The sequence below is a fragment of the Triticum urartu genome, chromosome 3A (assembly GCF_056163025.1).
Source record: "Triticum urartu cultivar PI428250 chromosome 3A, HENAU_Tu73, whole genome shotgun sequence".
NCBI lineage: Eukaryota > Viridiplantae > Streptophyta > Magnoliopsida > Poales > Poaceae > Triticum > Triticum urartu.
Window position 1 is genome coordinate 169,141,107 of NC_141875.1, and position 25,433 is coordinate 169,166,539.

Sequence of the window (25,433 nt, forward strand, 5' to 3'; positions counted from 1 at the left end):
TTAATCTGTTTTTCATTTTTGGACTAGGATAGTATGTATTTTTTGTATTATCTGCAAAATCACCATAAGTTTTTTTCCTTTTGAACATCGTTTTTACCTAGTATTCGTACTCAGAAATAATGTTTACATAGATAGCATTTTTTCCGATGGGCTGGTTGATCGATGAAGGTGATATGATATCGACATGGAATTATTTTTTTGGCATGATCACAACAATAAATTAATTGACTCCTTAGAAATATGTAAGCAGCTCGGTCATTTGTACTAAGCCAAGATGTTGGGTGTGTAATATAGGAAAATAAAAATTTAGATAGCAAATAGATCACTCATTTGTACTTGAATTGGATTAGTACACTGAAATCAAGTCGGGATCACCAAAATCAAGTCATTTGTACTAAGCAGAGTTTCTAAGTTGTTTTTACATGATACAACGTCATTGCAAAACTGAAGTTCGTATCATGTTTATACATTTGCGTGTATGACAATTTTGAAAAGGATTCCTGAAATGTTTTTTTTTCTCGCAGACCAATTTAAAGGGTTAGTCCATTTTCCTGTTGATCGTGGGAACTTTTATGCCTTTTCCTTTTGGACAATTTTCTTTTTTGCGGTGTGGACAATATTTTCTTGCACCTAGATGGTGCACATTGGAATCAACGGAACACGGGCCTCTATGCTAAGTTACAGGAACCCAAAGCCTCTATTCTTCGGAGTGATATACCAAAACTTATAATTTTCCCCAACCAAGTTTGTTTTTCCGTCGGATGTACAAAGCCAGGAAGCGACCGTGCATTTCACCCGTGTCTGTGTGCCAACTGCCACGGGACGTCTGGCACAGTGCAAGCGTCCCCGTTTCCATGATCGCGCCCGCGCCCCGAAGGCGACCTGCTCTGCTCCCTTCGTATCACCCGGACTGCAACCGCCAAGATGGCAGAAGATACTACGAGTACTACAGCAGTCAAAGCGCCTGTCAAACAACATCCCGTCCTTCTTTGCTTTACTGTAGCCTGTAGGTACTTTCCGACGAGCAGGATGAGCTTTTGATTTGAGGGATAATGAAGAGTCTGCAGCCTTGCAACTCTTGCTCCTGCCATTGATCGGAACTCCGGTGCTTGCCACGCTACAAAGGCTGCTACGGTGCTGCCCCCAGCTCTGCCCTCCACAGCAGCGCCGCTTGCCTCGCTTGCCAATCCTCCCACAAAACACTGATCCCCGTCGCAGTTCACCGTCACCAAATGGCATCCGCGCGGTCCATTCCCCGAGCCGCCCGCTGCTTGATCCTCTTCGCTCCCATAGTCCCCGTCGTCGCCGCGGTCACCGTTCACCAGTCCAACGCCACAGCACGCGCATGCCAGATCGAGCGAGCCGCGTCGCCGCCCTGGGCCATCCTCGGCAGCGTGCCGCGGGTGGCGGCCGCCGATGCCGACCTCCCTGCGGGCGCCGACCACTCCCTCGCGCTGCCGCCGCCCCCGCGCGTCGGGCTCCTCACCATACCCCGCGCATCTTTGCCGACCGCACCACCTCCGACAACTTCCCCTCCGTCCTCGCCGTCGACCCCTCCGGCCTCCTCCTCCTCCACGCCAAACCAGGGCTGCGCCACGGGCCCCACCGTCATCAACACCCCGAGCCTTCGCGACTTCAGCTGGCGCCCGTTCGCCCCGGGCTACTTCGTCCTCGACGCCACCACCGCCTCCGCCCTCCCGCTCCCGAAACCTGAGCTCATCATGCACATGGGTCACGTCGGCCGCATCTCCTTGTTAAAACCAGGATATTGGGGCAACTGCTCGACACCCTTGAGGGGTGCAGCTATCTCATTATATATAAGTACCAAGGGGTACAAGTACAAGTACAATACGTATACACAAGTCTACGTATACATATACAGTCTAACACCCTCCCTCAATCTTAACTGTGGCCTGAAGTACAAACTAAGTTAAGATTGCGCCTGCAGCCTACAAACTGTAGTTGTGGAAGAGGCTTCGTGAAGATGTCAGCAAGTTGATCCTTTGATGATATGAACTTGATGCTAAGCAGCTTCTGTGCAACACGCTCTCGAACAAAGTGATAGTCAACCTCAATATGTTTTGTCCGAACATGAAACACTGGGTTAGATGATAAGTATGTAGCACCAATGTTATCACACCAAAGCACTGGAGAATGAACCGAAGGAACTCGCAACTCCCTCAGCAAGGACTGAACCCAAATAATCTCAGCTGTCGCATCAGCAACTGCTTTGTACTCGGCTTCTGTGCTGTTGCGAGACACCGTAGCCTGCTTGCGAGCATTCCAGGCAATCAAGTTGGGGCCAAGAAACACTGCATACCCCCCCGTAGATCGCCGGTCATCAGGACTACCAGCCCAGTCTGCATCGGAGAAGGCTGAGATCTCATAAGACGGCGCACGCTGGAGGAGCAAACCATGAGATGCAGTGAGACATATATAACGCAGAATGCGCTTCATAGCTGACCAATGGGATGTTGTGGGCGCATGAAGAAACTGACAGACACGATTGACTGCATAAGAGACGTCTGGTCTGGTGATAGTAAGATACTGCAGGCCTCCAACAAGACTGCGGTACTCAGTGGCATCATCAGAGGAGAGAGGGTCTCCATCAAAGGCAGACAACCGATCAGTGGCAGACATAGGAGTAGTGACAGGTTTACACTGCAGCATACTAGCACGACGCAGCAAATCCAGAGCGTACTTCTTCTGAGTAAGAGTGACTCCAGCAGAAGACCGTGAAACCTCCAGACCAAGAAAGAAGTGCAGAGCACCGAGATCCTTGACAGCAAAATCACCACTCAATGCAGCCACAAGACGGTCTGCCGCAGCATCTGAGGAACTGATGAGAATAATATCATCAACATAGACCAGTAAATACATCGTAACCTCAGGGCGTTGAAGAAGAAACAGTGATGTGTCAGCAGTAGAAGGAATGAACCCAAGTGCTCGCAAAACCGAACCAAGGCGTGCATGCCAGGCACGGGGAGCCTGCTTAAGACCATAGAGCGCCTTAAAAAGACGACAGAGATGATTAGGACGTGCAGGATCCACAAACCCTGGTGGCTGACGCATATAAACCTCCTTCTCCAGAACTCCATGCAAAAAAGCGTTCTGCACATCAAGCTGACGGAGAAACCATCCTCGAGTAACAGCAAGGGATAGTAGTAGACGAATGGTAGTGGGCTTGATAACTGGACTGAACGTGTCTTCATAGTCAAGACCATACCTCTGTTTGAAGCCCTTAGCCACTAGCCTTGCCTTGTAACGCTCGATGGAGCCATCAGCATGCCGTTTAACTTTAAACACCCACTTAGAGTCAATGATATTGACTCCAGACACTGGAGGAACAAGCTGCCAGGTGTCATTCTTCAGCAATGCTTGAAACTCCTGTTCCATCGCGGCACGCCAGTGGGGAATGCCTAGTGCAGCCTGAAAGTGACGAGGCTCAGCAGTGGGATCCGCAGCAGCATGAGCCATGCACGCGGTGAGCCACGCAACAGTCCCATCGGTCCGAATCTTAGGCTGAAAGACACCGGTCTGACTGCGCGTGCGATGTCGAGGAGCAGCAGGTTGTGGTGGCGACGCAGGGCATGATGCAGGCGACGAAAGAGGCGACCCCGAGTCGCCAGGGCTCACGCCAGAGCCACCGGGCGTCGGAGAGGCGGGCGGTGTGGCGCCCGACACGGCCACGTCACCCAGGTCCACGCCGGAGCCGCTGGGCGCAGAAGGAGCAGGCGATCCTGGGGTGGCCGGCCGGGTGGCCGGCCCATCGGGAGCCGAAGCCGGCCCATGCGAACATGGCGTGGCTGGCCCAGGAGCGACCTCCTACGAGGCCAGCTCGGGCGACTCCCACGAGGCGGGCGAGGGCGACGCTCGCGGAGCGGCGTCGGGCGAGGCCCGCGAGGCAGCCGCGGGCGCAGCTCTCGCGAGTTGCGGAGTACCGCCCGGTATGCATGCCCCATGCACGCGATCGTCCTCCGGACGCGCCGGTGCTTGTTCCTCAAGGAGCTCGAGACGAGCGCCACGGCCAACACCTGCAGCATGGTTAGGGAGCAACACAGGAGCATATGCAACATCCACAAATTGATCAGGCACAAGTGTGGTAGAAGAAGCGTCTGGCATAAGAGTGATAGAGGTATTCGGAAGTGCACGAAAGGGAAACACATTCTCATCAAAAACAACGTCACGAGAAATGTAAACGCGATTGGTGGGAACATGTAGGCATTTGTACCCTTTGTGAAGGGAACTATACCCAAGAAAAACGCACTTCTTCGACCGAAACTCTAGCTTATGTTTATTATATGGACGCAAATGAGGCCAACAGGCACACCCGAAGACTTTGAGAAAGGTGTAGTCTGGGATTTCATTGAGCAAGAGTTCAAGAGGGGTTTTCATATTCAGTAGTCGTGAAGGCAGCCTATTGATCAAAAAACAGGCAGTGGAGAAAGCATCACTCCAGAACCTAAAAGGTACGGAGGCATAAGCTAATAAGGTGATGCCAGTTTTTACAAGGTGACGATGCTTACGTTCGGCAGTCCCATTCTGCTGATGCGTATGGGGGCAAGACACACGGTGTGTAATCCCAAGCTTGTTAAAGAACGAGTTGAGGTTGTGATATTCACCCCCCCAGTCGCTTTGGACATGAATAATTTTCTGGCGAAGGAGACGCTCAACATGTGCTTGAAACTGGATAAACACATCAAACACATCAGATTTTTTCTTAATAAGATAGAGCCAGGTAAATCGACTGTAAGCATCAATGAAACTGACATAATAATTATGGCCACTAACAGACGTTTGGGCATGACCCCATACATCGGAAAAATAAGCTCAAGAGGATGTTTCACAATATGACTAGACTCTGAAAACGGGAGTTGGTGACTCTTGCCCTGCTGACAGGCATCACAAATAGTTTCAGCAGTTTTATTTGACACAACTGGTAGCTCATGACGATGTAACACATGACGGACTATGGGAGCAGCAGGATGACCAAGTCGCGCATGCCAATGTGTAGGTGAGACACGAACACCACTGAACGCCTGAGGAGAAAACTGCATGGGAGGTGCGGTTGGCGCGTCAAGTGCATACAAGCCACGGCGAAGACGACCGCTAAGCAGAACGGCCCTCGTGTCCCGATCCTTGATAAAGAAACGAAAAGGGTGAAATTCAGCAAGGACATTATTGTCACGAGTAAGTTGTGGAACAGACAACAAACTACGCGAAGCAGTGGGAATACGAAGGATGTTAGACAGATGCAGTTTTCGTGAATTGTGTGCAAGAAGGGATGCCTGACCAACATGGGAGATGCGCATACCTGCTCCGTTGGCGGTGTGCACCATCATAACCGCGATATGGCTCCTGGACCGAGAGCTTGCTCATGTCGTTGGTGAGGTGGTTGGTAGCTCCCGTGTCCATGTACCACGAGGGATCAATCGAGTAGGATGGAGTACGCCCGTGCTCATGACCCGCCACCGCAGCGGCCGCCTGTTTTTCATTCCCCTTGCCATTGTTGCCAAGGCCAAGGAAATCTTGCTTGTAGCGGCGATGACAGCGAGAAGCTACGTGGCGCTCAATCCCACACAGCTGGCACGCCTGCTGAGCACCACAACTGGGGCAGCAAGCCACCGGCCGTGATCCTCCTGTGATGGACGGCGTGGCGCCCCGTGAGGGCTGAGATGCGCCCGCCGGCTTGGCAGGGAGCGACGGCTTCTGCGTTTTGCCACGGGTTGCGGCGTTAGCAGAGGCAAAACTCGGAGTAGATCGACGCGCTTTGATGCGCTGTTCGCGACCAAGGAGCCACGCATACAGTTCCCGCGGCGGGAGAGGCGCCTCGCACCCATGGACGTTCTCAATGAGATTGTCATAGTCATCATCGAGGCCATTGAGCACATGAGTGGTGAAGTCCTTATCTCCAAGGGGCTGGCCAATGGAGGCCAACGTGTCTGCAAGACCTGACATCCTGTTGAAGTACTCCGTGATGGTGAGGCCTCCAAGCTTGGTCTCCCCCAACTCAGTGCAGATAGAGTGAGCACGCGCCTGAGACTGAGAGGCAAAACTGCCGTGAAGTGCAGACCAAGCCTCCCGGGATGTCGCGGCGAAGATGACAAGCGACGACACGCTCGGAGTTAGTGAGGACTGGATGGCCGAAAGTATCGCCTGGTCTTGAGCCACCCACACATGATGAGTCGGGTGATACGGCGGCGGGCACGGGATAGAGCCATCAACATAGCCCTCCAAGTAGCGTCTCCGTAGGAGAGGTAGCACCTGCGCCCGCCAGGACAGGTAGTTGTCCGGTGTAAGCTTCACCGGAAGTAGATGCGAGAAGTAGAACGGCGATGGCGCCGGAGCATAACCCGCATGGGGACCCATGTTCTGCACATCATGGGGAGCGAGGGCCAAGGACGCCTCGTAGCCAGGACCGGAAGGGGCATCGATCGGACCAGGCAGGGCCACCGAAGACACGGCAGGTACGGCGCCGTAGGCCGCGCCATAGGGCGACAACGCCGTCTGTGATGACGGAGGCGTCGACCAGGTGGAAGGCATCGGTGGCGCGGCGCCGTAGGTTGGTGCAGGGGCGCCGTACCACGGAGCGTAGGTTGGGGTCGCGCCATAGTAGGGCGGAGGGGCTCCGTAGGGTTGGGGAGCCGCCCCGTAGGCGGACGGCGCGGCGCCGCGAAGAGGTGGCGGCGCGAAGGCGAAGGTCGAGAGCGAGGCACCGCCAGTAGCGATCGGCGGCTGGGGAAGGCCCGGCCCGCCCTGCTCCTGCCCGCCCTGCCCGCCCTGCAGATGGCCTTCGGCGGGCAGCGACGGCTGCCGCCAAGCCGTGGCGAGCGGGAGGGACGCGAGGAAGGGCGACGAGGGGGCGACCGGCGCGCCAGCAGGGGAGGAAGTCGAGGCGGTGGCGGAGTGCACGGAGGCCATCGGGCGAGGTGGCGGCAGCGATCGGCGGCGGCGCAGCAGCGATCGGCGGCGGCGCAAGGGTTGCAGCGGAAGACGAAAAACCCTAGGCTGATACCATGTTAAAACCAAGATATTAGGGTAACTGCTCGACACTCTTAAGGGGTGCGGCTATCTCATTATATATAAGTACTAAGAGATACAAGTACAAGTACAACACGTATACACAAATCTACGTATACATATACAGTCTAACACTCCTCCCGGGCGGGTGGCGGCCACTACATGGTCGCCGAGCTCCAGCCGTTCGTCGGCGGTGACAAGGCCATCCTCCTGCGCTTCTCGTCGGAAGTCGGAGAGTGGGTCAGCAAGTACGTCGGCTACCCGCTTCCTGCCAGGATTCTGTGCCCCAACCGCGTGGTCTCGCACGCCGGGAGGCTCTGGTGGGTCGACCTCTCCTGGTGCCTCCTCACCTGCGACCCCTTCGAGGACGCGCCGGTGCTGAGAGTCGTCCCGCTGCCGGAGGGCAAGGCGCTCAAGCCCAGGGAAGCTTGGGGATTGCTTGACAAGTACCGATGCGTACGTGTCAGCGCCGGCAAGCTGCGGTTCGTGGACATGTACTCCAGGAACCGTGACAGCCGCGGCGCTACACAGATCAGCGTCTGGACGCTCGCCGATCCTGACACCACGGAGTGGACGCTGGAGTATGAGGCCACCTTTAAGGAGATCTGGGACGACGCGAGCTACAAGGCGACTGGTCTGCCCAGGAAGATCCCCGTGCTTGCGCTCATCCACCCCACCAACCCGGACGTGGTCTACTTCTTCCTCGACGAGCATCTGCTCGGTGTCAACGTGCGTGCTCGCAAGGTTGTGGAGTGTGAGGTCTACGAGCTGGTTGCACCGCCTAGCGAGCACGTCGCCACCCGTTTCATTCACGCTTGGCAGCTGCCACCGGCTCTCTGCTCAGGTAACCGTAATTCTACTGTCTTTTTTCGTTGATTGTAGATTCTTGTTATTTATCTAGTGATTGGAAATGGTGTGCTTATGTGTAAAATTGGAGAGATCAGATATGTTATCTGTATGATGTAACATCTCAGTTGTGGGAGAGAGCATATGCAAATGTTCAACTTTCAGGCTATGTATGTACGCTTAGCTTGTTATTAGTAATGCTGCAGGGAGGGCTTATGTTTAATAAGTGTAAGGGGCTTCTTAAAATTGGGGCTTACAGAGTAAAACACTTCTATTTCAATGTCTAAATGGTCTTGTGTGGATGAGATGTACTATGACTTACCATTTACTATAGCACGGCTAATGCTAAATAAAAATTGCTAAAGCAATAGTGATAGAAATTCTGCCAATTTGCCCCTAGCGTATGTCCAAGAGTTCAATATACATTTTAGACTTCACTATATTAGGCACTGGATAGGTCCATATGCTTGCTCAGGGTTTTCATTTAAGTAACAAGATCGTTAAAATTTCCGAAGAAGAGACTCTCTGTTACTACTTCACTATATACATGCACATTTCTGATAGAAATTGTCTCCATGATCCCATACGAAAGTGTTTGATTTTTGAACATAGCATCGTTCTCTTTTACTTGTATGTGGTGCTAGGGACACTGTGCTAGTTTTTTGTTTGCAAGACTTGCAATGGGCCGAGAAAGTATACATATATGTCGAATCAGCTGTTAGATTTCAGTACTGCATTTTTTCTCGGAAAGAAAGTACCCTCCGATCCATATTAATTAACGCTGATTTAGTATAATTTTATACTAAAGTTATACTAAAGCTGCATCAATTAATATGGATCGGAGGGAGTACTACATTTATGTTTCGAAGGACTTTGCTGTGCTTCACCATATATATGCAAATTTCGTACTGAATTTTGTTTGAATCGTCACTGGATTCCATGATTAAGAGTGTGGCTTCCTCAAATCCATTATCTTTTCCTCTTTGTTTTTAGTACTCCCTCCCTCCCTCCCACAATATAGTGTGTATATATTTTTTTAAAGTCAATGCTTTAATACTTGATCCACCGTTTAAGTTCTGTTTATTTGTCTAATGTCAGAAAACCATGGAAGCGTTACATGATCAAATGAACTGAAGCATGTATGCCTTGCCTAACATAACTCTGCCTCTTGAAGGTTCTGCAGAGGAGACTGAAGACGGCGTGAATGAAGAGCTGCAGCAACTCCATCTGTAAGACGAGACTGAGGAATGATAACCAGAGTAAACTTCTTAACAGGTTAGGTCCATCGAGTTGTACATTTCCATCGACCAAATTTAGTGCCTTCAGCACTAGTCATGCAGCCTGGAGTACTAAAACTTCCTTTGTAATTTTCTGTTGGTTGGTCGCAGGTAGAGCGAGTAATACATATCAAGTTATCAGGTAGTAATGGCGTCTTTGGGACAGCACTCGACTCAACGAAATCGGCAACATGGCCAAAACGTTTTATTTATTTTGCTTGTCACACTGTTTAAGTTCAGATCATCAGATGTAGTAGCGCTGGTTTTATAGTTTGCGCTATGCTTGAATACTTGATCCACCGTGTTGGCTCAGAACTGAAGTGATTATCTGTGGCAGTAAGACAGTGAGCCCTTGTTATGCCTCCATCTCTTGTTATCTTTGTCAATCCATGCTCCTCCATGGTTTTGGAAAATATACAACGAGAGTGCTTGAACGTGTTGGTTCTGCTCCTCATTTTGATGCCAATCTCCAAAACGCTACTCCGTCCGGGTTTATTAAGCCCCCTCACATTTTCACTCAAAATTTCACCATATATTTACGTAATAAAATATGAGTTATATGTATAAGAATGGTATCATTGAAAACTTCATTTAAATATGAATCCAACAATTTACTTTATATGACATATCACTTATGTTTTGTGAATCAAATCTATGGTCAAAATGCTTTGCAAATCAAATTTATGATCAAAACTTTGGTGGAGGGGGGGGGGGGGGGGGGTTCTAATAAACCCCGGATGTAGGTAGTACCAGTCTTTTGCTGAAATAAATTGACTAGGTCTTGATCACCATTCGTTCTCCGGGTTGGCTACGGGCCGGACTCGGCCACACCTATCCGCTCCAGCATCATCACGTGATCTCCGTTGATGGTGTTGCTTCCATAGATGCTGATTCACTTGCAAGGGCAATGTGGCGCTAGGCGGTATGTAATATGGCCGTCTCAATGGATACTTCTCCTGTCAGATCTTTTCTTTCTTTTTCTGATAATTGTATTTCGTCTAGTCTTAGCAATATTGGCATCTCTATGGGAAAGAAAGACGATGAGGTTAGTGTTGCGGTGGGTGCATTGAAACATATGGAGATCGTCATTTAAAGGCTTGTCTTAAATGTATGAGCTCCTATTGTATCCCTATGACGATGAGGTTAGTGTTGTGGGGGTGGGTTCTAATAAACCCCAGATGTAGGTAGTACCAGTCTTTTGCTGAAATAAATTGACTAGGTCTTGATCACCATTCGTTCTTCGGGTTGGCTACGGGCCGGACTCGGCCACACCTATCCGCTCCAGCATCGTCACGTGATCTCCGTTGATGGTGTTGCTTCCATAGATGCTGATTCACATGCAAGGGCAATGTGGCGCTAGGCGGTATGTAATATGGCCGTCTCAATGGATACTTCTCCTGTCAGATCTTTTCTTTCTTTTTTTGATAATTGTATTTCGTCTAGTCTTAGCAATATTGGCATCTCTATGGGAAAGAAAGACGATGAGGTTAGTGTTGCGGTGGGTGCATTGAAACATATGGAGATCGTCATTTAAAGGCTTGTCTTAAATGTATGAGCTCCTATTGTATCCCTATGCTGATGAGGAGGAAGCGAAGGTCGCATATGATGGTCCACTACTTTCTCATTTGGTTGGCGCGACAAACGAGGCTGGGTTTGAGGATGCAAGGCCAGGGTCCGTGTTTTGTGACTATATGTCATCTTTATGGAAATCAAGATCTAGGTCCTCTAAAAAGAAACAAAAATCATCGAAAAGGGCGAAGCACATGAGTTTTCACAAAAGAGGCATGTTTTGGAACAGTAGATGTCTTTCAAACTTGGCTAAACATAAACACATTAATGACTATGTGCCTGAACTTAGGTTGGATTTTGTGGCAATTTTCAAGATAAGTAAAAATGACTTCCATGCGTACGTCCTCGATCACCTGTCAGGTGATTAATACACATGGCATTGTTTACCACCACGTGGAAGTCCTATAGGAACCTTACTTTGGATACAAACCACACAGACTTGTTAGCTTTTTTGACTCACGAATTTCATATCAAATTCCACCTCGGAAAAAGAGAGAAAAATTTCACATGAATCTTGGTCGCAATCTACCGGGTTGCCCAAGATGAGAATAAATCCACCTTCCTTCAGGTTAGTGACAAAGTGCATACTCCTAGTGGCCATCATCTCCCTGACAGGGAGTGCGGTGGAGGAAGGGTGCCACACCGAGTCATCAACGATGAAGTGCAGCGCGCCAAAATGCATGAGCTGCCCGGGCCCAAGCCCACCGTCGATCGCTGAAGGGGATCCCGCCTGGATTGCTATTCCAAACGCGTGCTTTCCCCATGGCATGCACCAATTATTATTGGGATTTCATGACAACTATTTATTTGGAATTTGTTTGAAGGTAAAGCACACGTTGATGATCTAGGATGGAATCTCACACAGTGGAGGCTTTACCCAGGTTTGGGCCCCCTGCTCTAGGGGTGAGACCCTACTCTTGCTGAATGTTATGTCTGGTATAGAAAAAGCAATTACAATGTGTGATCATGTCGATCTCGATGGAACTATTGAGCTTGTAGGAATCTTGCTAAGACTTGCCCTCAAAAGTATGTATAGAATTTACTCTAGCTTTGCCTTATATAGGGGCGACGAAGCGGGAAATACAATGGCCACATGTCCACGTCCTAATAACGACACAATAAAAATGGTCATTACTAGGGTCTTGATGGTGTCGTGATATAATTATATTTTATGACGTTGTTGGTAACACCAACATTCAATGCCCCACGTCTGTTCAGTAGATGAATGTCGTGGTGTGGTTCATGCAAATGACCTTGGTAATGCTGACCTATCCAAGTGATTTTCTTAGTGAAGACTCGGCCGCTTGGGCCTACTTGGGCATATCCTTGCCATTGGCCAACCCCGAGGGATCCCATCGTCACATAGTGTAAAGGAACCCCCAAGGTACTTTAGAAGAAACTCATTTTTTTGCCACAAATGATACGGGCAAGAAAATTAGAAACATCCTCCTCAACATGAACCGAAAGAGATCAAATTTATTAAAATTGATCTTCATGTCAGATAACTGATCAAAGCAAGCCAACAACTATTTAACATTTCTAGCAGTCTCAGTAAATGTTCAAGAAATGGGATGGTGCCATCAGCAACCATGAATAACGTGAGGAAAAAGTATTTTAATAATGCCATTTTTGTCAGCTTTAGCAAACATCTTAGAAAATACATCCACAACCAAATTGAAGAGAATGGGATAAAGAGTATCTCCTTGTATTAAATATTTACCCCCAACACAAGATGGGCCATTAACATCATTAAGTCCCACACAAAAGGAGCTTTGTTGCAAAATACTGAAAACCTAACTAAACCACTTATTACCAACAAACTAAACCACTTATTACCAAAACCTCTAGAAGTGAGCATTTCCACAAGGAAATTCTAGTTCACCATGTCAAAGGCCTTCAAATAGTTGATCTTAAGGACAACATCATGTTGGGGAACGCAGTATTTCAAAAATTTCCTACGATCACGTAATATCTATCTAGGAGATGCATAGCAACGAGCGGGAAGAGTGTGTCCATGTACCCTCGTAGACCGAAAGTAGAAGCATTAAGTAACGCGATTGATGTAGTCGAACGTCTTCGTGATCCAACCGATCCAAGTACCGAACGTACGGCACCTCCGCGTTCAGCGCACGTTCAGCTAGATGACGTCCCTCAGGCTCTTGATCCAGTTGAGGCCGAAGGAGAGTTATGTCAGCATGACGGCATGGCGATGGTGATGATGAAGTTACCGGCGCAGGGCTTCGCCTAAGCACTACAACGATATGACCGAGGTGTGTAACTGTGGAGGGGGCACCGCACACGGCTAAGACAAATCTTGGAGTGCCTTTGGGGTGCCCCCTGCCCACGTATATAAAGGAGGGAGGAGGAGGAGGCCGGCCTAGGAGGGGCACGCCTATTGGGGGAGTCCAACTAGGATTCCCAATCCTAGTTGGAGTCCCCTTCCTTTTCCAAGAGGGAAGAGAGGGAAGGAGTAGGAGAGGGAGAAGGAAAGAGAGGGGGGCTCCGCCCCCTCCCTAGTCCAATTCGGACTTGCCATGGGGGGGAACCCTTGAGGCCCTTCTCTCCTTTCCCGTATGGCCCATTAAGGCCCACTACTTCCCCCGCCGAATTCCCGTAACTCTCCGATACTCCGAAAAATACCCGAATCACTCGGAACCTTTCCGATGTCCGAATATAGCCTTCCAATATAACAATCTTTACGTCTCGACCAATTCGAGACTCCTCGTCATGTCTGTGATCTCATTCGGGACTCCGAACAACCTTCGTACATCAAATCACATAACTCATAATACAAATCGTCATCGAACGTTAAGCGTGCGGACCCTACGGGTTCGAGAACTATGTAGACATGACAGGGACACATCTCCGCTCAATAACCAATAGCGGAACCTGGATGCTCATATTGGCTCATACATATTCTATGAAGATCTTTATCGGTCAAACCGCATAACAACATACGTTGTTCCCTTTGTCATCGGTATGTTACTTGCCCGAGATTCGATCATCGGTATCATCATACCTAGTTCAATCTCATTACCGACAAGTCTCTTTACTCGTTCCATAATGCAACATCCCGCAACTAACTCATTATTCACATTTCTTGCAAGACTTATAGTGATGTGCATTACCGAGAGGCCCAGAGATACCTCTCCGACAATCGGAGTGACAAATCCTAATCTCGTTCTATGCCAACTCAATAAACACCATCGGAGACACCTGTAGAGCATCTTTATAATCACCTAATTACGGTGTGACGTTTAATAGCACACAAGGTGTTCCTCCGGTATTCGGGAGTTGCATAATCTCATGGTCGGAGGAACATGTATAAGTCATGATGAAAGCAATAGCAATAAAACTAAACGATCATTTATGCTAAGCTAACAGATGGGTCTTGTCCATCACATCATTCTCTAATGATGTGATCCCGTTCATCAAATGACAACACATGTCTACTGTCAGGAAACTTAACCATCTTTGATTAATGAGCTAGTCAAGTAGAGGCATACTAGGGACACTCTGTTTTGTCTATGTGTTCACACATGTACTAAATTTCCGGTTAATACAATTCTAGCATGAATAATATGATGATATCATGATATAAGGAAATATAAATAACAACTTTATTATTGCCTCTAGGGCATATTTCCTCCAGTCTCCCACTTGCACTAGAGTCAATAATCTAGTTCACATTGCCATGTGATTTAACACCAATAGTTCACATCTTTATGTGATTAGTTCACATCTCCATGTGACTAATACCCAAAGGGTTTACTAGAGTCAATAGTCTAGTTCACATCGCTATGTGATTAACACCCAAAGAGTGATCATGTTTTGCTTGTGAGAGAAGTTTAGTCAACGGGTCTGCCACATTCAGAGCCGTATGTATTTTGCAAATTTTCTATGTCTACAATGCTCTGCATGGAGCTACTCTAGCTAATCGCTCCCACCTTCAATATGTATCTAGATCGAGGCTTAGAGTCATCCCGATCGGTGTCAAAGCTTGCATCGATGTAACTCCTTACGACGAACTCTTTGTCACCTCCATAACCGAGAAACATTTCCTTATTTCACTAAGGATAATTTTAACCGCTGTTCAGTGATCCACTCCTGGATTACAATTGTACCCTCTTGCCAAACTCATGGTGAGGTACATTATTTCCGATCAATAATATGTCATTCACATATACTTACCAGAAATGTTGTAGTGCTCCCACTCACTTTCTTGTAAATACAGGCTTCACCGCAAGTCTGTATAAAACTATATGCTTTGATCAATTCATCAAAGCGTATATTCCAACTCTTGAGATGTTTGCACCAGTCCATAGATGCATCGCTGGAGCTTGCACACTTTGTTAGCACCTTTAGGATTGTCAAAACTTTCTTGTTGTATCATATACAACTCTTCTTTAATAAATCCATTAAGGAATGCAGTTTTGACATCCATTTGCCAGATTTCATAAAATGTGGCAATTACTAACATGATTCGGACAGACTTAAGCATCGCTACGAGTGAGAAAATATCATCGTAGTCAACACCTTGAACTTGTCCAAAACCTTTTTTGCGACAATTCGAGCTTTGTAGATAGTAACACTACTATCGGCGTCCGTCTTCCTCTTGAAGATCCATTTATTCTCAATGGCTTGCCGATCAACGGGCAAGTCCACCAAAGTCCACACTTTGTTCTCATACATGGATTCTATCTCAGATTTCATGGCCTCAAGCCATTTTGCGAAATCTGGGCTCATCATCGCTTCCTCATAGTTTGTAGGTTCGCCATGGTCAAGTAACATGACCTCCAGAACAGGATTACCATACCACTCTGATGCGAATCTTACTCTGGTTGACCTACGAGGTTCGGTAGTAACTTGATCAAAAGTTTTCATGATCATCATAATTAGCTTCCTCACTAATTGGTGTAGGAATCACTGGAACTGATATCTGTGATGAACTACTTCCCAATAAGGGAGCAAGTACAATTACCTCATCAAGTTCTACTTTCCTCCCACTCACTTCTTTTGAGAGAAACTCCTTCTCTAGAAAGGATCCACTCTTAGCAACAAAGATCTTGCCATCGGATCTGTGATAGAAGGTGTACCCAACAGTTTCTTTTGGGAATCCTATGAAGACGTACTTCTCTGATTTGGGTTTGAGCTTATCAGGTTGAAACGTTTTCATATAAGCATTGCAACTACAAACTTTAAGAAACAACAGCTTAGGTTTCTTGCTAAACCACAGTTCATACGGTGTTGTCTCAACGGATTTTTAGACGGTGCCCTTTTTAACGTGAATGCAACTGTCTCTAATGCAAAACCCCAAAACGATAGTGGTAATTCGGTAAGAGACATCATAGATTACACCATACCTAATAAAGTATAGTTATGACGTTCAGACACACCATTACATTGTCGTGTTCCAGGTGGCGTGAGTTGCGAAACTATTCCACATTGTTTCGAATGAATACCAAACTCGTAACTCAAATATTTGTTTCCGCGATCAGATCATAGAAACTTTATTTTCTTGTTACGATGATTTTCCACTTCACTCTGAAATTCTTTGAACTTTTCAAATGTTTCAGACTAATGTTTCATCACGTAGATATACCCATATCTTCTCAAATCATCTGTGAAGGTCAGAAAAGAACGATACCCACCGCGAGCCTCAACACTCATTGGACCGCACACATCAGTATGTATTATTTCCAACAAGTCTGTTGCTCACTCCATCGTTCCAAAGAATGGAGTCTTAATCATCTTGTCCACGAGGCATGGTTTGCAAGCATCAAGTGATTCCAAAAGTCCACCAGCATGGAGTTTCTTCATGCGCTATACACCAATATGACCTAAACGGCAGTGCCACATATAAGTTGCACTATCATTATTAACTTTGCATCTTTTGGCTTCAATATTATGAATATGTGTATCACTACGATCGAGATTCAATAAACCATTTATATTGAGTGTATGACCATACAAGGTTTTATTCATGTAAATAGAACAACAATTATTCTTTGACTTAAATGAATAATCGTATTGCCATAAACATGATCCAATCATATTTATGCTCAACGCAAACACCAAATAATATTTATTTTAGGTTCAACACTAATCCCGAAGGTAAAGGGTGTTGGTGAACGCAGTAATTTCAAAAAAAATCCTCGCACACGCAAGATCCATCTAGGTGGTGCATAGCAACGAGAGGAGAGAGTGTTGTCTGTCGGGGAATGTAGTAATTTAAATTTTCCTACGCACACGCAAGATCATAGTGATGTATAGTAACGGGAGGGGAGAGTGTCGTCTACATACCCTCATAGACCATAAGACGAAGCGCTATGACAACGCGGTAGATGTAGTCGTACGTCTTCACGATCGACCGATCCTTAGTACCAAACGTACGGCACCTCCGCGTTCAACACACGTTCTGCTCGGTGACGTTCGCGAACTCACGATCCAGTAGAGCTTCCGGGAAGAGCTTCGTCAGCACGACGACGTGGTGACGGTGTTGATGAAGCTATAAACGCAGGGCTTCGCCTAAGCACCGCTACGATATGACCGAGGTGGATTATGGTGGAGGGGGGCACTGCACACGGCTAAGAGATCAATGATCAATTGTTGTGTCCTAGGGTGCCCCCATGCCCCCGTATATAAAGGAGCAAGGGGGGAGACCGGCCGGCCCCTGTAGGGCGCGCTAGGAGGAGGAGTCTTCCTCCTAGTAGGAGTAGGACTCCCCTTTCCTACTCCTACTAGGAGGAGAAAGGAAGGAGGAGAGGAAGAAGGAAGAAGAGTGTCGTGGAGTTGACACGGAAGATGTCCTAGAGCAAGGACTTAGTCGTAGGGCCATCGCACTAGGAAGCTTAAAGGGGTTAATCGGGACAAAGGACACGAGAGAGTTTTTATACTAGTTCGGCCCCTTACGATGAAGGTAAAAGCCTACGTCTAGTTGGGATTGGTATTGCTGAAGTTTCGATCTCCAAGGGGCTAAACTCGCCGGCTTGGTTATCGATCTGGTTGTCTCTTGCCCTAAGCCGCCACCGGGTCGTCCCCTTATATACATGGGTTGACGCCTGGTGGCCTACAGAGTCTCGGCCGGCTCATAATCGTGTCTGGCTCGGTGACTCCCTTTACATGCCTTTCTTTACAAGTCTTTCCGTACATACGGCGGTTTACAATATCGGGCTTTAAGCCGGCCCCAGGCCTTTGGGCCTTCTATATGTTTAATAAACTATCATCTTGTATGTATATTGGGCTTCTTATGTAACCCGCCATTAGGGCTGACCCGGCCCCTCCTGGGCGGGTCATACTGGTAGTAATATCCCCAACATTAGGCCCCAGGTTGACTTTGAACTTTGTTCTTTGTCAATCTTCAATACTTAGATGAAATCCATCTTCTGTCTGAAAAACTCTGTAATCCACCGTGATGTCATCTTTTGAAAACACAAAAAACTTTCATGACGTCATCTTCCAACGGACCTTTTATCTTTAATGCTTCCCGAGAATCGAGGCATCTATATAGCTGGATAACCATTATTTGGTTCTCCCTTGATTTTCGCTCCCGTCTGTTCGCATCTGCCCTTATAAATAGGCACGCGGCTGGTTTTTCTCATTCTCCCCTCTTCTTCATCTTCTTACTCTCGCAATCTCCGCTGCTGCTCGGGCTCCGCTGCCGCCGCAGCGCTCTTCGTCGTCCTCGAGCTTGACTGCTGCATCGCCCTGAACCGTCCAGATAAACGGCGACGACCCTCCGCAGCAAATCCGCATCCGCAAGTCTTTCCTTCTCAAACTTTTTAGATCTGCATTAGGGCTTGCGAGTTCATCGGTGTTCTTCACTGTTCCTCATGAACTTTTTTGGTAGTTCTTCCTCCGCAGCCTCTCTTGATCCAAAAAGGAGATATAACTCACGCGGTAGTTGTTTTGCATCCATTTTTTATAGCAGTAGATCCCTTTTTCCTGTATAGATGCTTCGTTATAGCTGACGAACCCATCTGTACTAGATTTTTAGGTCTAGAATATTTTTCTTTTCAGAACGGCCATTTGATCCAAAATAATAATGATAGCTTGGTAAAACTTGTTTATGCCAACACTTAGCTGAATCTGCTTTCTGAGAAAATCTGTAGTCATGGCGGCTTACCGCTCCGACTTTCTTTTCCTTATATGTCATTAGCCCTTAGTTAAGCCGCCATTACTTGTTTTACATCTTCGACCTTTAACTGTTAACCTGACCGTAAACTGAACCGGCATGTTGTTATTTCTTTTTCAGTTCCTTGCACATCATGCCGTCAAAGACACCCACCATCTGTAATTGGGTCCCCTCAACCATAACTGAGGATCGTTTAAAAGAGTTCTTCCTCATTGGGTTTCTGCCCTCAAAAAGCATCATGTCTTATCGCGCTCCTGACCCGGAAGAAGAACGACCCAATCCAAAAGATGGTGAAGTGATCGTCTTTACTGACCACATGAACCATGGCTTCTCACCGCCCGATTCAAAGTTTTTCAGAGAAGTTCTTCACTTTTTCAAACTCCATCCTCAGGACATTGGGCCCAATTCCATATCCAATATTTGTAACTTCCAAGTGCTCTGTGAGGTATATCTTCAGCAAGAGCAGACTGTGGAACTATTTAGAGAATATTTCTATCTGAACCGGCAAAACGAGTGCACCAATGGCCTTAGCTCAGATCTTGGAGGCATCTCAATTCAACGCCGGCAGGGTGCTGTCTTCCTTCTCATAGTTTTACCAAGTCACCCAAAGGACTGGAACCAAACTTGGTTTTACTATCAGGACATCTCCCCAGCCAACGAGAAGCCACTGCCGGGTTACCGCCCCGATCGTCTTGACTCCAAGTTCGCACTGCCAGATAAACTTACCGTTGCTGAACGCAAGAAGCTGCTTCCATCTATCAGAAGAATCAACGCTTTGTTGGGGAACAGTTTAATCGGAGTTGATCTGACCCGCTGCTAGATCTCATGGCGGGTTATTCCATTAAGCCATCGTTCAAAATTGATGTATGAATATGGTGGAGGCCCGGACGAATCTCTTTGTCATACCCCGGTTCAACTAACTGAGGAAGACATTGTCTCAATGTCAAACCTTTTGGTGAATGGGAAGTATGAAGATTGCAGTATTGTTGGGTTAAATCCCTTCTGTAACTTAACCCGGTACCAGAGGTAAGGATATTCCGATCTTTTTTCCTTTGTATTTTGTCTAGCCGTATTGTTTATCACTGATCCTTCCTCTTGTCTTTGTAGGCCAATTCTGATTTTTGGAAAGTGAAATATGATCACGAAGCTGCCAAGAAGGTGAAACTCGCCGCCATGAACGCCAAGAAAACGACCCAGAGATCGAAGAAGAAAAAGAAGACCATTGCTGAAGATTTAATGAAACTTGATGACACGTCTGACTCGGAGGTAGCCCTTGATTCCCTTGGACAATTTTTTAACAATCTTATTGACACTGATCCTTACCAGGATGACACTAGGGCTAGTCAGGCCGGGGAAGCAGAGGTAACTATCATTTCCTCCGACTCAGAGCCCTTACCAAGACACAAAGTTCGATGAGTGATCCGTAAAGTAAGGTTTTCTAACCCCTTAGCTCACTTGGATCCCAACTTTCATTTGAAAAAGCAGCAACATGAAAGCCGCCGTGAAGTTGGGATTGAAGATGAACCGGCTGTCGTCCTTCAACAGACCCCTCGGAAACGCCCGAACGAGGTTTACTTATTGCTGTCTTTAACTCGTTTTAATGAATCCCGCTCCTTGTATTTCTTTTAACTCTTTTCTTTTATCCTTTCAGGAGGTGTCTCGTTCCTCAGGCGACTCATCACAAACACAACTTCCGGCTTTCAAGACTGCTCCTGGGTAATCAGAAATCCTCCTTTCTTCCGGGTTGCTCAATTGTATCTTTATGCTGACAATCCTGCAATATTTTTCCTCGGCGGCCAGGCTAAATCCAAGAAGGCGAAAGCAGCAAAACCGGCGGAAGACCCGCCAGTGCTGGCATCTGACCCGGCTAGGCCGCCTTCTCCATTAACCGACGCTCCAGAAGACCCACCTATTGTCAATGAAGCAAATCCTCCGGGGCCGTCTTTTTACGAAGCCACTATGAATCCTTCTACAACTAGACCGTCAAGCTCAACCGACCCGCCGTCTCCACCTGCTCAAGATGTTCAAATTACTGGGAGCTGCTTTGTTGAGCCGGGGAACCCAACGGTGCTGGCTCGGTGCACATCAAAGCAATAGGCATTGGAGAGGCAGAAGGTTCGCTTTGACGTTGCCAACCATGACCATCTCAATGCCAGTGACATTTTATCAGGCTATCTCAGTCATGTACACTCCAGTCGCGAGTCTGAGATCGAGATGGTCAAGTAGCTTCAGTTGAAGTATGAGGTACGTTGTTTCCGGTTTACTAGTATTCCTTCAGCCCCCAAGTCTTCAGATTATGAGAGAAACGGAATAACCTGTAGACTTAAAATATAGGCCGAGACTTTTACCTCTGAATCTTTGCCTGATATTGATAGAACAAAACTTCACCTATAGTCCCTAAGGACCGGTTCATTTTGATCATTAATGAATCGGTACTTTAGAATTTAAAACCGTCTTCAAAGTACTTGACACTCCGGCTTAACCTTGATAAACTTGCTGAACTGCATACATTAGCCCCCAAGTGCCAAGTGCTGTTACTTTGTAAGGGACTTGGGACTTTAAATATGTTTGTCGAGTCGTAAAAATTTGATTTGGCATACATTAGCCCCCAAGTGTCAAGTGGTTTATTCGTAAAGTACTTGAGACTTGAATCTTGAATTTGGATATTTGAATTTGAAACCAAGTATTGACTCATCTGAACATTCCACAGAATGCCTTGTCTGAATTGAACTCTCAATTGATTGACGCAAAGACTCGGCTAGCGAGTCAGGAGTCAGAAATCAAATCTTCCACCTCCAAACTACAAATAAGCCTTTCTGCAACGGAAAATTTGAAGACCAACTTTGCTACCAAGGAGAAGATTGGGAAAATGAGAAAACACTTTTGACCCGACGAGCTGAAACAGCCGAAATAGCTTTGAAAGAAATTTCAACAGAGCTGAACGGTTTAAAGGGCCGGGTGTCTCAGATGGTCGCTGCTATCTTTGGTAAGCTGCCTTATTTGACCTTTCGTATATTTTTTGCCAAACCGGAGTATAATCTGCCAACTGACTCTGTAAAAAATTTATGCAGGTCCGCAAAGTAAGAATCTGAGCCAAGACCCGTTGATTAAGCTGAAGGCAGTATACACTTTGGTTGAACAATTGTATATCAGCACACAACGGGCTCTGGCTGCCATCTCTCCTGCTAATCAAGGACCCAACCAGCTCAGCGACGTCCTAAAGAAGCTGCCATCCTTCCTACCAGGTTTCAAGAAGTAAAACGCTCCTGCGCGCGAGCCAGAGCTTTGACTGCCCTAAGCCGCTCCAAGGCTTGGGTGCCAGACCTAGACCCGGCGGATGTAGCAAGGGCTATCCTACCGTGAAGGAGGACGAGTATCCTTTTGATCAGGATGACTTCATAGCCTGCGTCCGCGGAGTCCGGCCTCAGGCGACTAGTCTTGGAGATGACACAAATGTGGACAAGTACCAGCCGGGTTTTGATAGTGAGAATAAGAAGATGGCCCCTCCCTCATATAAAGTAACAGACTTGATCCCACCAGTGAGACAAGATACATTTGCCTCGAAGGTTGACCCGGTCGGCCTGATTGATGACGAAGCCGAATTTGTCGCCGTGAACGGCTTTGATTGGTCAAAACCCAACTTCCGGCAGACTCAAGATGGTGAACCGGCGAGGGAGGGACAACGATCATCTTCATGGGATTATAAGGCCTTGTAATAACTTAGTTGTTAAAACACCGCATGTTTGCTTATGCCATCGCGCATAAAATACTTATATGTGAATCTGTGTTTCCAGATGCCAATGTTTAATGCTTGCTTATGCATCGTTTAATGATTGTCTCTGCAATGTTTGAACTCTGTTCCTGTAAATACAAAGAAAAGGCTGGCATGGCGGTTTAGAACCAAACGGGCTTAAACACCTAATGTAGAGCCAATATATTTACCTCGATAAGAGCAGAGACAAATATAAATAAAGGATAAGGGCTAATACGGACTTTTTAGTTAACGCAGCAGGTAAGCGTGTATAAGTAATGACCATACCTTATCCCTTTTGATCCTTAGATTGCCGGTTTAAATAATTCGGGTGATTGAATTTGATAACTCAATATTTATGAAAAGTTAATGCTTCTTGAATACTCAATGATCATTATACCTTAGTAGCTCATACCTTTTGATCCTTGAACCACCGGCTTGAATGACCCGTGCGGCTGTGTTGTCCAATAATTGAGCCGGTGAAGAAGACCAGGCTAATTTATTTGTAATATTAAAACAACAACAAACTAAAAGGCAAGCGACAGATAACAAGTATAATTTTAATCTTGTATTCAAAAGGTTGGGGGGTTTCTGATTCAAATACGACCAGTAAACCGGACCAAAGGGGTTAAGCTCAGGTCCAAATACGACCATATAGCTACCAGTGGCTTTGGCGTTGCGCCGATCAAGAGGGTACCGACAGCTATGTTCTCTTTGGTTCGAATACGACCTATGTTTGAACAGGAAGCCCCCAAATGACCTTGAGAGGTTTTTAACGACCCTGACTCGAACACGATCCAAGTCGGACTCAAAGGGGTTAAGCTATGATTCGGATACGATCAAGAAGCCCCCAGTGAGTTTTGGCCTTGAGCCGATCAAGAGGGTCACGACAGCTATGTTCTCTTTGGTTCGAATACGACCTATGTTTGAATAGGAAGCCCCCAAGTGACCATGAGATTTGCATCTAGATTCGGATACGATCATAAGCTGGACCAAAAAGGTTAAACTTGATTGAAATATGATCAGCTCCTTAATAGTCATTTGTAAATAAGAAATAATAAACATGCATAGTCTTTGAAAAGAAAAGAGACCGATGGCCTTACTTTATTGCTTATCATAGTATATACAACGTGAACGTATGTACATGATGAGAGTCGGTGCCTCAGGTGTAATACGACCGAAGTTGAGCAATGTTCCATGGCCGGCGGGTGTCCTCTTCCGACTTACGTGAGTCTGCATGCTCTCGAATGTCAATGAGGTAATACGACCCGTTGTTTAAATTTTTACTGACCACAAAGGGTCCTTCCCAAGGTGGGGATAACTTGTGTGCATCTGAGAGATCCTGGATGAGCCGAAGCACCAAGTCGCCTTCCTGAAAAGTCCTGGACTTAACCCGACGTCTGTGATAACGACGCAGGTCCTGTTGATAAATTGCTGACCGGGCCGCTGCTAAGTCTCTTTCTTCATCCAACAAATCAAGTGCATCCTGTCTGGCTTTTTCGTTGTTAGCCTCAACATAAGCCGCCACACGGGGCGAGTCATGACGGATGGCACTAGGCAACACTGCTTCCGCTCCATAAACCATGAAGAAAGGTGTGTAACCTGTAGACCTATTGGGTGTAGTATTGATACTCCATAACACTGAAGGTAATTCCTCTACCCAACAACCCGGCGTTCGTTGTAAAGGAACCATAAGCCAGGGTTTGAGCACTTTCAAAATTTCTTGATTGGCTCTCTCAGCTTGACCATTGGACTGAGGGTGAGCTACAGAAGAAACATCAAGCAGAATGTGTTCTCGTTGACAAAATTCTTCCATAGCTCCTTGGGACAGATTAGCGCCATTGTCAGTGATAATACTGTGTGGAAAACCGAAATGGAAAATCACTTTTTTCATGAACTGAACCGCCGTGGTTGCGTCACGTTTACTCACAGGCTCCACCTCAACCCACTTGGTGAATTTATCAACTGCTACCAGGAGATGTGTCTTTTTATCCTTAGACCTTTTGAAAGGTCCCACCATGTCAAGTCCCCAGACCGCAAACGGCCAAGTGATTGGAATCATCGGGAGCTCTTGAGCCGACACATGCGCTCGTCGCGCAAATTTCTGACATCCATCACATCTACTGACCAGATCTTCTGCATCAGCGTGAGCCGTCAACCAGTAAAAGCCGTGATGAAACGCCTTGGCCACTAAAGATTTTGACCCGGTGTGATGACCACAATCGCCTTCATGGATCTCACGAAGGATTTATTCACCTTCTTCGGGGGAAACACACCGTTGAAATGCTCCGGAAACACTGCGATGATATAACTCTCCATCTGAAATAGTCATGGACTTAGATCGCCGGGTTATCTGTCGAGCCAGGGTTTCATCCGCTGGCAACTCTCCCCGGGTCATGCAAGTCAAGAACGGCACCGTCCAATCTGGGATGACATGAAGAGCTGCTACCAACTGTGCCTCCGGGTCAGGAACAGCTAAATCTTATTCTGTGGGCAACTTGACAGAGGGGTTATGCAAAACATCCAAAAAGGTGTTAGGTGGCACCGGCTTATGCTGAGACCCCAGCCGTCTTAAAGCATCAGTTGCTTCGTTCTTTTGACGGTCAATGTGCTCCACCTGATAACCTTTAAAATGTCTTGCAACGGCATCAACCTCTCAGCGATAAGCCGCCATGAGAGGGTCCTTCGAATCCCACTTGCCAGATACCTGTTGAGCCACTAGATCCGAGTCGCCAAGACATCTGACCCGGCTCAAGCTCATCTCTTTTGCCACTCGAAGACCATGGAGCAAGGCTTCATACTCTGCTGCGTTGTTAGTGCAAGGAAACATCAACCG

The 25,433-nt window shown here is 47.1% G+C and overlaps 1 protein-coding gene across 1 annotated transcript; it reads left to right on the forward strand.

Moving 5' to 3' along the window:
* The first annotated feature begins 7,154 nt into the window (after positions 1 to 7,154).
* Positions 7,155 to 9,200, forward strand: LOC125546759 (uncharacterized). Its single transcript, XM_087516702.1, has 2 exons — positions 7,155 to 7,864; positions 9,041 to 9,200. The coding sequence occupies exons 1-2, from the start codon at positions 7,183 to 7,185 to the stop codon at positions 9,097 to 9,099; spliced, it is 741 nt and encodes a 246-aa protein (XP_087372828.1). The 5' UTR covers positions 7,155 to 7,182; the 3' UTR covers positions 9,100 to 9,200.
* Positions 9,201 to 25,433: the final 16,233 nt, after the last annotated feature.

Bases quoted from the DNA above. Each gene is read 5' to 3' on its own strand.
- LOC125546759 (XM_087516702.1), top strand. From the start codon at position 7,183: ATGGTCGCCGAGCTCCAGCCGTTCGTCGGCGGTGACAAGGCCATCCTC. The intron at 7,865-9,040 runs GTAACCGTAATT...TGCCTCTTGAAG, and splicing joins GCCACCGGCTCTCTGCTCAG to GTTCTGCAGAGGAGACTGAA.